At 38.3% G+C, this 18,683-nt stretch overlaps 1 protein-coding gene across 10 annotated transcripts in view; it reads right to left on the bottom strand.

Annotated features, from left to right (window-relative positions):
• Positions 1–18,683, bottom strand: part of LOC105030787 (echinoderm microtubule-associated protein-like 6) — a 200,103-nt gene that overhangs the window by 114,675 nt on the left and 66,745 nt on the right. For all 10 annotated transcript variants that reach the window (XR_004576137.1, XR_004576136.1, XR_004576135.1 and 7 more), the window contains exons 19-29: positions 10,006–10,117; positions 9,504–9,631; positions 9,267–9,408; positions 8,875–9,027; positions 8,486–8,617; positions 7,878–7,966; positions 7,624–7,791; positions 7,262–7,463; positions 7,015–7,141; positions 2,648–2,726; positions 2,262–2,391 (exon numbers count right to left, since the gene is read on the bottom strand). Coding sequence is in view for 7 of the 10 variants with exons in the window: in XM_034294192.1 (XP_034150083.1) it covers positions 2,262–2,391; positions 2,648–2,726; positions 7,015–7,141; positions 7,262–7,463; positions 7,624–7,791; positions 7,878–7,966; positions 8,486–8,617; positions 8,875–9,027; positions 9,267–9,408; positions 9,504–9,631; positions 10,006–10,117 (1,462 nt within the window). In the remaining 3 variants the exon portion in view is untranslated. The remainder of the gene's footprint in view (positions 1–2,261; positions 2,392–2,647; positions 2,727–7,014; positions 7,142–7,261; positions 7,464–7,623; positions 7,792–7,877; positions 7,967–8,485; positions 8,618–8,874; positions 9,028–9,266; positions 9,409–9,503; positions 9,632–10,005; positions 10,118–18,683) is intronic.

Here is an 18,683-nt window from a genome sequence, read left to right as displayed (position 1 = left end):
TTTTCATTAAAACGGCTGTAATAATCAAATCTATAGTTAACAGATGTGACACTCCCTATACCTAAAATAATAATAATAAACTGGATAGCAGGACAGGCATACTGTTAACCAACCCTTTTAAGACAGAGTCGTGATTCTAATTAATCTGTCTCTCTTACAGATTAAAGTACGTGCAAGGTAAAATCTTTCATTTTCTGTTTAAACTGAATGTTGCAGAATGAAACAAAATGTATCCCTGTGAGTGCACTATTTTGCTGGTATCCATTTTTTTGATTGCTCATAGCAAAAAAGGACAATCATGTACAGTCGTGCTCATAAGTTTGCATACCCTGGCAGAAATTGGGAAATTTTGCCATTGATATTGAAAATAGGACTGATCATAAAAATCTTTTTATTTAAGGACAGTGATCAGATGAAGCCATTTATTATCACAGTTGTAAATGGCTTCTTTTTCAATCATAATGGAAGAAAATCACCCAAATGGCCCATATCTAAAATGTATATACCCTTGAATAATTGGCCTTGTTACAGACACACAAGGTTACACACACAGGTGAAAATGGCAATTAAAGGTGAATTTCCCACACCTGCAATTAGTGTCTGTGTAGAAATAGTCAATGAGTTTGTTAGCTCTCACATGGATGCACTGAGCAGGCTAGATACTGAGCTAAATACATGGGGAGCAGAAAAGAACTGTCAAAAGACCTGCATATCAAGGTAATGGAAATATAAAGATGGAAAAGGATATAAAAAGATCCCAAGCCTTGCAATTGCCAGTCAGTACTGTTCAATCACTTATTAAGAAGTAGAAAATTCAGGGATCTCTTGATACCAAGCCAAGGTCAGGTAGAGCAAGAAAGATTTCAGCCAAAACTGTTCGGGATACAAAGAAAAACCCACAGGTAACCTCAGGAGAAATACAGGCTGCTCCGGAAAAAACGGTGTGGTTGTTTCAAGGAGAACAATACAACGATACTTGAACAAAAATGAGCTGCATGGTCGATTTGTCAGAAAGAAGCCTTTACTGTGTCAATGCCACAAAAAAGCCTGGTTGCAATATGCCCGACAACACCTTGACATGCTTCTGGCACACTGTAATTTGGAGTATAGAAAATAGTGCTTTATGGTCACAACCACAAGCACTATGTTTGGAAAGGTGTCAACAAGGCTTCTCGTGAACAGAATACCATCCCCCACTGTGAATCATGGTGGTGGCTCACAGATGTTTTGGGGGGGTGTGAGCTCTAAAGGCACAGGGAATCTTGTGAAAATTTATGGCAAGATGAATGCAGCATGTTATCAGAAAATACTGGCAGACAATTAGAATTTTTTTGCACAAAGGCTGCGCATGGGATGCTCTTGGACTTTCCAACATGACAATGATCCTAAGCACAAGACCAAGGTGACCCTCCGATAGTTACAGCAGAAAAAGGTGAAGGTTTTGGAGTCCCCTGACTTTCATATCTCAGTCCACTGACTTTAATATCATCGAGCAACTGGGGAGATCTCAAACATGCGGTTCATGCAAGACGACCAAATACTTTGTATGACCTGGAGACATTTTGCCAAGACAAATGGGCAGCTATACCACCGGCAAGAATTTGGGGCCTCATAGACAACTATTACAAAAGATTGCATGCTGTCATTGATGCTAAAGGGGGCAATACACAGTATTAAGAACAGTATTAAGGGTAGGCAGAATTTTGAACAGGGGTCAGTTCATTTATTTCTTTGTTGCCATGTTTTGTTTTATGATTGTGCCATTCTGTTATGACCTACAGTTGAATGTGAATCCCATAAGAAATACAAGACCTGTGTTTTGCCTGCTCACTCATGTTTTCTTTACAAATGGTACATATATTACCAATTCTCTAAAGGTATGCAAACTTTTGAGCACAACAGTATTCCATTATTTTCTTGGTTGTACATGAACTGAGTTTGTGTATATGTTATGATTACATTGTGTGGTATTCTGCTAAAGTTAAGTAAAATAATGTAGTATTGCATGAAATACATTTATAAAAGGTTAGTTGATATCAAATGTAATTTATATGGTGTTTGTTTTAAGACCTGTATTTAGCAAAGCATAATATCAAGAATAAATAATGTAGTAAAGGATGCGGGTTGGCTCAGGTGAGTAGCCGTGTGTTCCTGTGTACTTGTACTGTGTACTTTGTGCCCAAAAAAACTCTATCAAACAGGCTGTATAGGGCTAAAGATTGTGCACATCTGGCCAGTTCATCCCTTCATACTGCACACACCAGTGGAGAGGTTCTGGATGACTACTGCTGCTGCAGCGTGGAAGATGATATCGGCGCCATCATTGAGGTAATGTAGGTTGTTTCGACAATCAAAACCACGATATCCAAACACATGTTCTAATGCCAGTTCCTGAAAACCACACCAAATGAGAAAAAATACACAGGAGCATAGAAATTTCACACTGAATATAGTAGACAAGCTGTTGTTGCCTGTCAAATATTAAAGGGGCTTCATAGTTAAAAACATGAAAATAAAGACTTTTATATGAACAGTAAAGACTAACCCTAACACACATGTATTTGGCCACATCTTTTGACCCACTTGACCATGCCTAACTTTTTAAACATTCAACCTCCCCTTGAAAAGCTGGATCCATTTGACAAACCTCAACAAGTTTTTTCTTCTTGGTGACGTTGTTCTTCAACAGTTTCTCTGGTAAGGGGGCAGCTCTACTGACTGGAGGCCTGCACAAGATAAATTATTAATAACTTTCGATGAAAGTGACTCTTAAATAAAATCTGGCAACACTTTATTTGAAGGGGTGTGCTTAGTACTGACATGACACTGTCATGATACTGTCTTAACCATGACATGACACATGAAGGAATCATTTTGAACGTTTATGAATGTTGTCATTCGGTTGATTGTAATTTTTTTGACATTGTTTGGGTTGACATTGTTTGGGAGGTCTTTATTTTGACAACTTGACATTAACTGAGACAAAATATCCTGTCAATGTCTTTGTTATGACAACTTGACATTAACTGAGACAACATATCCTGTCAATGTCTTTGTTATGACAACTTGACATTAACTGAGACAACCTGTCAGTGTCTTTTTTTATGATAACATGACAGTAACCAAGACAACATAACCTGTCATAAACATGGGCCTAATTATCAAACTTGAAGAAACTATTTAGCCAGTATTCTGTCTGCTATAAAAGGAACTTTGCTGATCCTGAGACTGGTGCTCATACTCAGCATAATCAGAAATACAAGCTGGAAATATGGAGGCATAAAGGTAATCGCACTCCTGAGTCATGTCTTTCTCATCATTTATCCTGTTTTCCTGGTCGGTAAAGTACAAAAGTACACTGGACCTTTCGATACAGTTTGATAACTTGCCTGTTAAAGTGTCTGTAGAGGGTTGGAAAAGCGTGGTAATTGTATAACTATGACAGAGACCCATGTCTATGTAAAATGGACGGTGGTCCATTCCTTTGGAAAAAACAAATTTGTTACTGTATTATAATTAGTGTATTTTGATTCATATAATTTAATTTCGTAAGTGTATTGTTTAGGAACTTTGCAATCATTGCACTGTAAGGGTTAGTGATTAGTTAGTTGCTTGTTCCTTGTGGTTAGCTGGCTTCGGTTGGTTATTAGTTGGCTCAAGTTAGCTGTATGCTAGCTCCAGTCAAGTGTTTGTCAGTTCCGGGTAGCACTTTGCTAACTTGCTCAGCCATGTTCTATTTGTGTTAACATGAAGGCAATTTGTTAAACTATCACTGTCTAGCCTTCTTCATAAATAAGGTTTTCAATTTGATTATATTATGAAAAGTTTATATTACTTAGGATATTGTTCATGCAAAGAACTAGGAACAAATTCAAGTACTAACTGTGTTCTTGCAAAAAACGACATGAGTTTATGTCCTATGTCAACATGAACAAATGACACTACACTCTGTTTGTTAATGCATTTGTAAACCATTAATAGAGTAAGGGTTTTATTTTACTGCGTGTTGCAAAACAATAATAAAGACTGCTCTCTCTCCCTATGCAAACCTTGGCCTCTGCCTAGGCAGCAGCCTGACTCCCTACCCATGACCTGGATGTCAGCCACTGCTCACCACAGCAGAGGATCTGGATGAAGATGGAATTAGAAGCCATGGGGCTATGGCCAGGATCCGGAATGGTACTAGTTAGCACATGCACACACACAAAGACTTGTTGTATGTATTGTAGATATTCTACATATGTAATATGCATTCTTGATTAAGGCAGTTCTTGTTGGACATAAAATCTCTTAGTTTTTTTTCTTCTTTTTACATATTGTTAAAAGTTAGTTTCCCTGTTGTTGATATTCTGTTTATCCAAATGGTTGTTGCACATGATATGTTTCATATATATTTTTAATAGTTTCATTGCTGATAACTTTTACATAGACAATTGATCAAAATGGTTGTTGTTGTATATATCCAGTTGATCAAAATGGTTGTTGCACATTACTCGTTTATGTAAACATTCATTTTAATCATTCCATTGTTGATTTTTTGTTAATTTTCAGTCAATCAAAATAGATCTTGAACTGTACTATGCTCTCGTGTATGTATATATACATTTTAATCGTTCCATTGTTGATATTTTGTACACTTCCAGTTGATCAAAATCGTTATTGCAAATTAATATGCTCTAATTCATGTAAATATCTTTTGAAAATTCTAATGAAAGTTGATCCTACTGTTGCAATCTTTCACATGTCAAATTACTTTAATTAATCACTAACAATTTAAGCAAAGATTCTTGTTTTTATTATTCATGAACCCACTAAACACGCCAAACCTCTCTTAATAGTTGGAGTCATGTCATGAAAGGAAAAGAAAGGTCCTGAGATCTCATGTTGTAAAAATCACAATTTGTCATGAAGGGAAGGATCTCTGCATTCAGAATCAATGCATTATAATGTAATATTTACATATTTTAATCAACTCACCTTCGACAGTGCATACAAACTGTTTATATATACACAGACATTTTTACATACTCACATTCACATTCATGCATACACACACACACTGATCTTTTGGAAAGACAGTGGACTCAGAATTAGATCACTTAAAAATTTTACTGAGGTAGGATTTGATCCGATGTCTGGAAGAGGGGTCATTTCAGGGCACCTTTTTGTTTACAAGCGACAGACAGGGGTTACTTCGGGTCAAACTTTCCTCTACTCCTACATTTGGCTGGCCCCCAGGTGTGAAGCTGTCTTTAACCACTACACCACCGAGTTATACGTTTCCCGAGTGTTGGTATAGCATCTCGACATAAAATAATTTTGTAAACAGATTAACATCACGCCAAGTTTTAATATTTAGCTTGACACCATTAAGCATTGTGTTAAACTGTCTAACGTTTCTTATTAAGTTTATTTCCATCACAAGTAGCATCTATGAACTGTAAAGCTTTTGCCACTGGCCGTTTTAAAAGCTTATTAGCCAGTGATAGGCCTACTAGTATCTACTGTTATGGAAATTTTGAACTAAGGTGTATTTGAGAAATTATTGCTTTTCTATTGCCTGGTATGTTATTATTTTCTTTGATTGTAAGACACATGTCTGTATAAATATCATAACATCACTAGGTACTCTGACCATGTTCCTCTGCCTAGACCAAGAAGGGTATCTGTCCTTTGCTCCTTAGGAATGTAGGAGAGTGGGATCTGGTATTTGCCTAGGGGGCATCATTGACTGGTATCGGCAGATTATAAGGTTACTCATTAATCTGCCCGTCTGTATAACTCATCAGGGCATCTTTTGTCTATCCGGATTCTGTTAGACCTCTTAGAGTTGAAGAGGTTACCCATGTGGGGAAGGACAGCTTGCCCCTTGTGTGAAACCTTGGTATTGACAGAACAAAGGTAATGTGTTTTATTGACATAGCACAGCTGGGCAGCATCTTACCACACCCCTTTTAACTGTAATAAATACGGACTGTTCATGTATCTACTTCAGAGACTCCTCGTTTGACTCGTCTCTCTATTTGCAAATAAACTATTAAATGTGCCAAGAGAATTTTGTCTCTGGACTTCCTCCTTTCTGATCGATGAAATTGCCATCACACTATTTACTACTTGGAATAGTCATAAGAACTGAACCATTTCTAGCGAAACTCAAGATGAACTTTACACTGCCAAAGCAATTTCATTACATGGCACAACAAGGTTCATTATTCTTTTATTTGTGAATGACATTGATACAATAACTATCAATTTAGGTGACAATAACTGACTTTCTCGTCAAGGAAAAAGACAAGAGAATCGTGAAAACCCATCCTCTTTTACTGTGCAAGTGATTGTGATCTATATAACCCAAAAAAGCATGTGTACTTTGAAAATCCACCAGAAATAGGCGCAATATAACCGTAAACAGTTTTCTTTTAGGCTTATTATAATGTAGCTACACTCAATGGCTGTTCATTTTACATAAGAAAATTATGTCAATCCAATGCAAATACATAGATTTTCTCTCTGAACGTAAATGCTTAGTGTTGTATTAACATAAAGAGATTGGGTTTAAACTAAATGTCATTACTTTGTGTAGAAACTGCTTAATTAAATTACTTAACAAACATTCAGCCTACTTGATGTAATTAATTAGGGGGAAAAAAGAGAAGAGCAACATACAACAGATGTCTGAGAAGGGCGCCTTTACAATAACACAATTTGTTTCCTTCTGCTTTTCCATTACCGGCGGGACCAGAATGGTATTAGCTAATCCAGCGTGGATTAGGGTAGGGGTATAGTAATGCGTGTCTAAGTGTCTAAAGTGAGTATGAAAAAAACATGTTTACTTATTTGATATACTAAAAACCAGCCTAGTCTGAAATTGTGCGAAATTCGAAATATGTGTTTTCTCTCTGATTCCTCGAACTAAACGAGAACAGAAAGAGAGCAGCGAGAGTTACACCAAAAAATAGCATTATCAGATCTCTAGCACCACAATATGAAATATTTCTGATGACCATATGGTACCTTTCCTCCACGGGAACTTCTTTCTCTCGTTGGTGAGGCTTTATTCCAGCCATGGTCCTGATGCTGACGGCATAAACCTTGGTGATGTAGTCAATCACTTTTTCTCGAGCAACATCACTGTCATACCCTACAGAGAAACAAAAGTATCTCTGGGTCTAACACATTTAAATTATTAATAAATACAACCACAAAAAAGACAACTATAAGGAGAAATAATTTAACCAGCTACGGTACATTCCAAGCATACCTCCGTCCTCCTCTGCATCGTCATCTGATTCTTCGCTGTCCACTGCTTTGCACTCCTTGTGTCCCGACAGCTCCCGGGCCCAAATCATGAGCGCTGTGTCAGCTCCCCCCACTGAGAGCAGCATGGTGTCATCGTTGGACCATCGTACATTGGTTACATTGGCACTGTGCCCCACATACTTCTTAAACTTGGCAAACTGTCCCTGAAAACAAGGTAGGCAACAGAATGCTGCATGCATTGTTTTTGTTCTTCTTGGCAAAACTTGTTACAACAGGGAGCACTAACAAAGCAAATTAAGATTTTGGGAAATAAACACAATATAATGGTTTTTTTAATTCAACTTCCAACTTGTATTTACTTACCTTGGAAGGATAACCAAAGAGCTTTAAGAAACCAAAGTCATCCCCAGTGGCCAGCAGTTTCCGGTCTTTGGTGAGAGAAGCAGCATTGACAAAACTAAGTGTGGGCCAGATACCTTCGCAGGTGGGTCCCAAGACTGAGGTCCAGGTGGCCCACTCCACCTTTTCAAACTGGAAACAGAGACAAATGTTTACATATTTGTGCTCAACATCGTAATCACTAGACATTTCAATAAATATTTTTTCTATATTCCAACCTCCACAGTATTGATATTTTGTTTCTTTCCTCTTGGGGCTTCGAAAAAGAGTTGTTCTTTGGTACCAGTGTTGACTTGTAGCAATTTCCCTGAATTTAGAATTAAACAAAATATATTTTAGCACTGAATTGTTAGAGCAGTTTGCATGTAAGTGAAAAGGGGGCATAGTAAGCTTAAAAATGTATAGCAAACTTACAAATGTTACATATTTTCAGACAGAAAAAGAAAATCACCTTAAACTATACAAGACCACATCCAACCATATGAGACAAAACAATTAGGGCGTCAAGGGTAACCTAGTAGTCAAGAGTGTTGGGCTAGTAAACAAAAGGATGCAGCATCTAATACCTGAAACCTTGTAAATTTGTCCCTGAGCAAGACATTTAATCCACATTGTTCCAAAGTCATGGCTCTAAATAATATTTACCTTGTAAAATTATTATTAAAAAAAGTTGTATAACCATTACTGGTATAGAAATGAAGAAAGTCAAGTATAGGGCAGATTTACCACTCCCACTGCCATGGGAATACATCTGCAATGTGCGCAGTGGAATGAAACACTAGACCATAAAAAACATCTGTCTGGGTATTTTATTCCTTTCACTTACCACGGGTATCCCAGTCAATGTGGGTGATGTAACTGGAAGCTCCTTTACAAATGCCCACTCTCTTGCTGGTCAGCACATTGTAAATGTCAACAAAAGTGTCATGTGAAGCCACAGCAAGGTATTTTCCAGCATCTGGAATGGGGATAAAGATGTGGTACTGGAAAAAACTGTAACATACATACATGTCTAAATGCTGTAAAAAGCACAAAAAAGTAACAATATTTTGTCAATAAATATTTCTAGACTATCACAAAAATGTATACTCAGACAGTAGGAAAACCAGAGGGGTCCCAAGCAAGTGTAACATTTCTGGGAGTTTACATTCAACCTCGGCTCTGCATATACTTTGCAATTGCAATACATAACAGATGACCACTTCATGGAATTACCTTGGCAGAACCTGATATCTGAGATGATTTCTTTGCGGTGGTGGAAGGACACCATATCCTCCAAGGTGTCAGCGTTCACCACGAGGAAACTACCGTCATTCAAGCCCACTGCTAAGGCTTTCCCATCAGGAGAAAAGGCACAGCATCTGCCGCCTTTAATAAAAAGCAACCTTAGATATGATGCATTGTCATTCTTTTAGCAAATCAAAAATACTATATTTTGGTAAAATTGAAGAATTCCTTTTGTTGTAATACTTCGTTTTGAGTGGACCACTTTTAGGATGTTTGCTAATAAATAGAAATGTCTTCAAGTAGTTATTTTTGGTGAAGCTGTGGATGTCTTTAAAGTTATTAAAGAAACAACATTAAATGAACAGAGTAAAAGCAGCTACCTTTTTTAAGTTTGCGAACAGCCACCATGCGGTGGTTGGTTGAGAGCTCCCAGATTCTGAGTGTTTTATCATCACTCACAGTGGCACATATCGGAAGCAGAGGGTGGGCAGCCAGACCCCATACTTCACCCTCCATGTGACCCTAACACATACATGCACAGAAACAGAGTAAACATCTATGGAAATACTGATCTTGAAATCTATATATAGCTAATGGCTCCCACCCCCTCTGTGTACCTGAACCAACAAGGTCATTGGGCCGCTCTTATCAATTTCCAAAATCTCTCCATTTTTGGTCCCCACAAGGATGTGTCCATGTCCAAGAGTGATGGCACGGATGGAAGGATTGTCTTCCAGCAGCAATCCTATGAAACGCAAGCAGAAGGTGATGCAAACATACTTTCCAAAATTAGCTGCAAGCAAATGAAACTAAAAGAATAAACAATTTCTGCTGATTATAGCTGGCATTAATATTTATTCAACTAATCAACAAAGGAGAGAGGTTCTACATACCAATGAATAAATCTTTATTCATGTATGCATAGATAATAAAACATGATTTCAAAATGAATGTGATGCAGAAGTTGTTTACTGCCACAGGCCAGATGACAGGTCATTAACCCTACAAGCCAGGGGGGGTTATTAAAACGATAAACACTTAAGTTTTCTGCAACCTGCATACTCAAATGCCTGCTTTTGGTTGCAATGAAATGCTGGATAGAGATGAAGTGAAGAACACCTTTAGATGCTGCAGTCAGTGAAGACCTTTTGATGGCGTATGTCTTCAGACACCTCTCAAACATGTCATCCCATAGTTCGACCACTCCATCCTTGCCCCCAGTTACAAACCCCTAGTGAGAAAAAGAGGGGACATCAAGGGGAAGGACAAATTACCCAAAGCATTTCATCACTTTTTGTTTACATTAAGTTCCCGGTTTTGTTCTGCGGCGTAATCCAAAGTAACCACTAGGTTTATTGTTCTTTGATGTTCTACCTACAGTACAGGTTTGCATAGTAAATGGCAGTAGATAATTACAAAATAAAGGAATTACTTTTAGATTTTTTATTAAATTATCCAAATATTTACCCAGGAAGCAAAACATTCATTTGAAATAATTTTACCCACACTGCGCCGGACCATATATTTTCTTCAATATGATTTATATCTAGCGTATCTAGTTTTGTTTTCCCTTTTTTTTCAAACAGGACGTTGCAAACAGGAAGCATCATTGTTCACTAGTTGCTCTCCAGTAAAACACATGGGTTTCTAGATTTCAATACTTTGTCATCCTTAAGGCTCTTCATCATTCATCATCCACAAGTAGAACAACTATTATTGTAAGAGGACTTTTGTGTCTCAAGTTTGTTGACATTGTAGCATTTATACTTACATAACAAAGTTAGAGATTGTTAGCTACTGCTACATTAACTTCTCTTCTTTAAGTGAGTAACCTGTATACAGGCAACAAATTCATGTTGTCATTAGATAACACTTGCCTTTATCTGTACTTACTTCTAAGTTAGTAAATTGAAGTGCAATCTCCTTATTAATCTGTTTGGCTGTACCGTAATTCCTCGTTTATAAGCCCCACCATATAAACCACAGCATATATTTTACAACTTTGTATGTACACAAACCCAAGTATTAACCACACCCATACAGGTGCATCTCAAAAAATGTGAATATCATGAAAAAGTTTTTCTGTAATTCAAATAAAAATTAATACCTTCATATTTTCTAGATTCATTACACGACGTGAAATATTTCAAGCCTTTTTTGTTTCAATCTTGATGATTATGGCTTACAGCTCATGGAAATAAAAAATCCAGTGTCTCAAAATATTAGAATAAAACATTCTTAATACAGAAATGTCGACCTTAGAAGACCGCTAATTCATAACATATGTTTTTACTAGACCAGGACATCATTATTTCAAATGAAAACATTAAGCTTGGTAGACTTCCCTTACCAATTCTAATTAATGTGAGCAGTGAAGCTGTAATTTGGCTACAAGTATTTGGTTGTAGTCCGGTGAAAGGCTGGTGGTTGTCATTCTCAGAATGTCACATATATGGGAGTCAGTCAAACTGCTCAGGCGATTTTTTATCAATGTCAAGAGAGAAAAGGTCTGATCACACATATATGTTGACACAAATAAACTGAGCGTGTGCTTAGCATGGGTCCTTGTATGAAGGAATCTGGTCTCTTCTAGACTGTGATAGAACTCCAACAGAGGAAGCTGCTGATGACGACAGCGCAGCATGTCTTCACACTACATTTCTATCAGTTCCAATTGTTGGTCGGCAAGTGCATTATTTACATCAACTGTGAAAGGGCATGATAAATGTCCATGTCAACCTCTATATGTCTGAAATCATAGTCAAATTATTGTGCTGCAATTACATCCATGGATTTACCCATTTTGTCAGAAATGTTTGCGTTGATATAAGTGTCCATTACCTTGCACAGGGACAGAAAGTGTGTGGTATTTTTCCGGTCAATTGTTTCTGTAACAAACAAAGCTTCATCACAAAAGCTTTAATGCTTACATGCATTTGCGACACAATAGTATGTTTGCCTTGTAAGCTGGTGTTGAGTGTACTTAAATGCCCTGTTAAATCAGCCATGAATCCAAGGTCTGCGACCCATTCTGTGTCTGAGAGTTCGTCTCTTGGTTGTTTCTTGTCCCGTAGAAACTGATAAATCTATTTTCTTAGCGAGAAAACCCACTTTTGTATGGTACCACGACAGAGCCAACTCGCAATGGTTTACTACATCTCCATACTCTGCCTCAATTTCTGAGCAAAATGCACAAAACTGCCTGCATTTGAGCACTTTTGAGCGAATACAGTTCACAATTTCTGTGCCCATAATATTCTCAATTTTAATGACTCTTGTGCACAGGGCCTCATGGTATACTATGCAGTGAAGTTGGACTGGATGCCCCCCGCCTCGCTCACTTCCTTGCACACAAAGTTTGCTAGTCCGTTCTGAGCACCTGTCATAGCTGGAGCCCTGTCTGTTGTCACTCCACATTTTGCCGTGGTAGTTCAGCTTGTCTAATGGCCTTGGATACCGACTCAGAAATATCCACCCCTATTGTAGTTCGTGTCATGTTTTGAAGGTCAAGTAGCTCCTCTGTTACCAAAAAATAATCTATTCTTCGCAAAAAGATTAACAACTGTGCAGTGTCTGTTATGTCATTGGTCTCATCGCACGCAATTGAAAATAAGTCAAATTACTTGACTTTTGATGCTTGCAGACAAGTCCTCAGTCTTTCATGCCACAGTGTTCCTAGCAAGACTCACATTCATTATCTCAGGGAATAGGCACTCGGGTCCCTGATTGTCTTTGTTGATAAAAGAACAACCACAGGTAATAGGCTATTATCAGCTCTATGATAACTGTTTAATCCAATGTTGCCAGTGGAAATTTGGGCGTTTCCGGTCACCCAAATTGCCAACTGGTCCTCGTCTTCCTTGTAAATCCTCAGAGACAAAGTCCTTCAACAATCGAATTAAACTGGGTTCACTGGATTAAACATTGTTTAGTTTCTTTGCTAATGCATAGTGTGAGGCTAGCATCAATAAGCAACTAGCGTACCCAGTTATAGTTTAAAATCACCCACACCTGTAAAACAACTAAAGAACTCTGGCTTAGCTGGAACACAAGCGCGAGGACGGACTGACTGACTGACTGAACAAATAGGAATGTGTCCCTAATTGATAAGGGGTCTATTCTTCAAGACTAGGTTTTGTTATCCTTAGGTCAGTAAACCATCCCCCACAACTTATAACCTAGAGTGGAGTTTGGAAAAGCTCTCTCTTGTACTGTAATTGTAAATCTCTCTTTATATATTTAATTCGATGGTTAAATTAATTAATTTACTATTTGGAATCAATCTTAAAAGGATCAAAATCCAGTTCCTTTAGACTGGTTACAACCATCAGTTAGCTCTCAAATATCAAATAGGTTGAAAGCCAAATTGACACACGGGGTTGAGACTTTCTTCAAAATAGATATGTTTGTAAGAGAAAATTGTAATTGTTACTTTGAGATTTTATCAAGTACAGACAGGAGTTGAAGAGTACAAAAATATGGGATTTGTACAGGTGCTGGTCATAAAATTCGAATATCATCAAAAAGTAGATGTATTTCAGTAATTCCATTCAAAAAGTGAAACTTGTATAATGTATACATTTATTCCACAAAGACTGATATATTTCAAGTGTTTATTTCTTTTAATTTTGATGATTATAACTGAAAACTAATGAAAACCCCAAATTCAGTATCTCAGAAAATTAGAATATTGTGAAAAGTTCAATATTGAAGACACCTGGTGCCACACTCTAATCAGCTAATTAACCCAAAACACCTGCAAAGGCCTTTAAATGGTCTCTCAGTCTAGTTCTGTCGGCAACACAATCATGGGGAAGACAGCTGACTTGACAGCTGTCCAAAAGACGACCATTGACACCTTGCACAAGGAGGGCAAGACACAAAAGGTCATAGCAAAAGAGGCTAGTTGTTCACAGAGCTCTGTGTCCAAGCACATTAATAGAGAGGCGAAGGGAAGGAAAAGATGTGGTAGAAAAAAGTGTACAAGCAATAAGGATAACCGCACCCTGGAGTGGATGTGAAACAAAACCCATTCATAAATGTGGGGGAGATTCACAAAGAGTGGACTGCAGCTGGAGTCAGTGCTTCAAGAACCACCATGCACAGACGTATGCAAGACATGGGTTTCAGCTGTCTCATTCCTTGTGTCAATCCACTCTTGAACAAGACACAGTGTCAGAAGCGTCTCGCCTGGGCAAAAGACAAAAAGGACTGGACTGCTGCTGAGTCATGTTCTCTGATGAAAGTACATTTTGCATTTCCTTTGGAAATCAAGGTCCCAGAGTCTGGAGGAGAGGTACAGAATCCACGTTGCTTGAAGTCCAGTGTAAAGTTTCCACAGTCAGTGATGGTTTGGTCATCTGCTGGTGTTGGTCCACTGTTTTCTGAGGTCCAAGGTCAACGCAGCCGTCTACCAGGAAGTTTTAGAGCCCTTCATGCTTCCTACTGCTGATCAACTTTATGGAGATGCAGATTTCATTTACCAACAGGACTTGGCAGCTGCACACAGTGCCAAAGCTACCAGTACCTGGTTTAAGATCCAAACCATCACTGACTGTGGTATCCCTGTTCTTAATTGGCCAGCGAACTCGCCTGACCTTAAACCTATAGAAAATCTATGGGATATTGTTAAGAGGAAGATGCGATATGCCAGACCCAACAATGCAGAAGAGCTGAAGGCCACTATCAGAGCAACTTGGGCTCTCATAACACCTGAGCAGTGCCACAGACTGATCGACTCCATGCCACGCCGCATTGCTGCAGTAATGCAGGCAAAAGGATCCCCAACTAAGTATTGAGTGCTGTACATGCTTATACGTTCCATGTTCATACTTTTCAGTTGGCCAACATTTCTAAAAATAATTTTTTTGTAATGGTCTTAGGTATTATTCCAATTTTCTGAGATACTGAATTTGGGATTTTCATTAGTTGTCAGTTATAATCATCACAATTAAAATAAATAAACATTTGAAATATATCAGTCTGTGTGTAATGAATGAATATAATATACAAGTTTCACTTTTTGAATGGAATTACTGAAATAAATAAACTTTTTGATGACATTCAAATTGTATGACCAGCACCTGTATCTGGATTCTTTATTTCCTTTTGTAAAAGTGTAACATGTTTATAGATCAAGATTGGGTCGCTCACTTCTAATTGGGACCCCCCCCCCAACTCCAGGGTGTTAACTGATGATGAGTAACTGGAACAGTAATAGCAAATTGTGTTCTGGAATTGTTATTTTTCTACACTAGCAGAACAGAAGCACCAGACATTTTAGTGTTTTAACTATACTGTTACTGTTTACAACTGTTCTAATCTATTCAGACAAAGGAAACAGAAAGATATTGGAAGTTTAAGTGTTTGGAAGGACTGTGTTCTAAAGCATTAACAAGAAGCAACAAGCTAATGTAATGGCCATATTTCTGCTTGTGTACTCTGCACTTGCAACTCATCTTCTCAAGGAGAATTCACAAACAGGTACAGGACAATTGAAAGCGATTCAGCAATAAGACTGGTTGAAGCCCAGAGACTGATTTTGGCTTAAAAGGACAACTGTGAGGTGGGCTATGATGAGATGGTTCACACACACATGTATGTTTTTTTTGTGCTAGTAACCATCATGCAGCTATAGAGCCTTTAGATAAAACTGGTCGTCTTGGCATTCACGAATCAGCACACAGATTCTCCGGTCCTGGCTGATAAAGCAGCTAGAATGGAGACAACTAGAGCTGTCACCTTAACCTGCATTTGCACTATTGAAAGACAACACCTTTGAATATACATCTGACTTTTATGGTCTGTTACACCGGCCTGCCAAGAAATGGTTCATAACTGACTGTCCGACGTTTGGAGGAGCTGAACATTTGAGATGACTTTAGAAGTACATCTTATTGGAACCCCGAGAGGACTTTTCTGTGAATCAAGCAATTGGCATTAGAGGACTTTGTACCAGTAACAAATTGAAGGATGTATTCAGTGATTGGTGTTTACACACCCACGTGTCGATGTTACATACCCCATACTGTCCGTATATATCTGTCACCTGAAATTACTTCCATTGACCAGTGATTTTAACATAAAACCCTTTGCTGTACTATTTTATAATAGTGTAATGAAAACATGTGATTTTAAAGTTATAAGAGGTAATGTTCCCAACTCATGCCAACAAGGACCTAGACATTTTCAGACTTGTTCAGATCTATAATTATTAGGGTGATGATATCATAAACGATAATGTTGTTTAAGAGCATTGTTAGTAGTAGTCTAAAGCCTAATGAGTTGATGTTTAATGATCTGTGAGTAATATTGGTTAAAAGTTGCATGCCAACATTGTTATGGAAATTCTTCTTGTAATATACATTTGAGAAATTTCTGCTTTACTATTACCAGGTGTGTAACTCTGAACTTTGTTTCTGACATGTCTGCAGTGGATCATTATGACCTCTGACCATCTGTTAATCTGCTCAAACCAATAAGGGTATCTGTCCTTTGTTCTTCAGGAATGTGGGTGACTGCCTTTTATGATGTTCCCCTACCCCCTTGACGGTAAACACCTAGGGCAGAAAGGATAAGGTGGAGGGACAGCCTGCCCTTTAGGTAAAATCTATGTGACATAAGACAGCAGGGCAGTAACTTACCACACCCCTTTTAACTGTAATAAATACGGACTGTTCACGTATTTTCCTCAGAGGGTTATTTTGTAAGCTTGCATCTCTCTATTTGCAAATAAACTGCTAATTATGCCAAGAGAATTTTGTCTCTGTACTCCTATCAATGGAATTACCATCACAGCTTCCACTTTAGAAGTTTTATCCTTAGCCACAAATATTTTCTGTTATTCCTGTTCATAAAATGTCCAATTATTTTATTCAATATACAGGAGGTAACCACGGAATGCATTCTGTTATTATAAAATAATCATCCGTGTACCGTTTTTCATAGCCTTTGGTAAACACCCCCTTCAACTTTGAGTCTCACAGTATCTCCCACTTGGAAATTGTAACTTTGATTACCATTTTACATCATTGTTGTACCATACAGGTTCTTGAGAACTAGTCTAAAATTTTCTTCACAAATGTCAACAGGCTTAAACTTTTAAAATTAAAACATTTTCACACAGACATTTGTTACATATGTTAGCTTAAGGCGGGGCTTCAGGGTCTTACGTCAGTTGAACAGTGCACAGTTGCAGTTGACCTTGGACCAACAGTGTCAGGAAATAGTTCCAATCTAACAGAGTCAAACTGTTTAATTTCATCAATAACGTTAAACAGTACATCTACCATATTGCGTGTGCCCTGTTTTTGGCCAAAATAAAACACTTTTCAAAAGGTGGTCCTTTCCTGCCTATTGGGCCCCGCTGCTATATTACTGTGCTGGGAGAGTAGGGTCAGTTCTCCTTCTCCACTATAAATCCTTGTAGATCTAAGGAATGTATTTTCAAAATGTTCCCTGTCTCCTGCCTTGTTTTAAACTTAGGAGGACATGAGGTCCTGGCCCACACCTCTGGAGTACCAGGCTTGAAAGACTCGTTGCTGTCCTTGTCCAAAGTCCTCCTGGTTGTGTTGCAGATCAAGACGATACCTGATGATTTCAGCTGCCACTCTGCTGACCTCCCCATGTTGTCCCTGTCCTTGTCCATCTGGTCCAACCTGGACTAGGTTTAAATAGCATTTATTATTTATTGCATTTATTAATTATTACAATTTGTACTCTTGATATGTTCACCCGGCACAGCCAGAAGAGGACTGGTCACCCCTCTGAGCCTGGTTCCTCTCTAGGTTTCTTCCTAAATTTTTACTTTCTAAGGAAGTTTTTCCTACCCACTGAAATTCAACAGTACTATTGTTTGCTCCTTGGGCTTCATGAATACATTTTATTGATTGATTGATGGTCCATAAACGGGCATTAAAGACCATTAGATCAGTCACACCAGCCTTAAGCACTTGGCATTCGGACACTTCATAAAATGCACCCTCTGGTAATCCACCGATCCGGTGTCTTCCAACTTCCACTCCTGTGCTAACATATCCTTGATTTTGTTGATAAATTCGGGGTAAACTCTGCATCGGTTTCTTCGGGGCTGGCATGTTGATTGAGTCCATTTGTAATCTCTTGCCGACTTGCTGAGGAACAGTTAAGCTGGTAGCTTTCAACAGTGTTTCACCCAAAACGTTGATCGCTGCACAATCCAGTTTGTAATATGTACGTATGTTTACTCAGTCAAGACTGAATGACCATCAACATGGTCTGCGTCGTTTCAATACACAGACCAGGCCAATCACTTATCGCCTCATAAAACATGAAATGTTAACACCCACTGGTTATAAGACATCTGTTGTAACACTAATCTGTTGCCGAGGGAATTTAGAATTCCTGAACCATGGCGTCCTTTTGTTAAACATCAAACATCTTGCCACTGATATAACGCTTATAAATTGCCTGGGAATTTCACATTCCGGAACTCTAAGACCCATTGTTAAACATCAAACATCTTTCTACTGTTATAACACTTGTCTGGGGTGTCTATCAATCGTTGCTAAACATCAAACATGAACACAATGCACTCATAAATTACAAAGTCATCGGACATGCATACGCCATTCCAGAAGACCCGCACTAACACACGTCATACAGGAAGTCCATACGTCATACAGGAAGTCCCACCCAACTGGAAGTCCCACCTAACAAACCAAAAGTCCCGCCCACCTGTCAAATCAAACTGAAAGCCCTACCCACTGAAAGTTATAAATCACCAAAGTGACAGAAGCCACCCAAAATGTCTACTCTTG

Source organism: Esox lucius, chromosome 9 (genome assembly GCF_011004845.1).
Source record: "Esox lucius isolate fEsoLuc1 chromosome 9, fEsoLuc1.pri, whole genome shotgun sequence".
Taxonomy (NCBI): domain Eukaryota; kingdom Metazoa; phylum Chordata; class Actinopteri; order Esociformes; family Esocidae; genus Esox; species Esox lucius.
The sequence above is the reverse complement of the archived record's forward strand: the minus strand, read 5'-3'. Positions and strand labels throughout refer to the sequence as shown.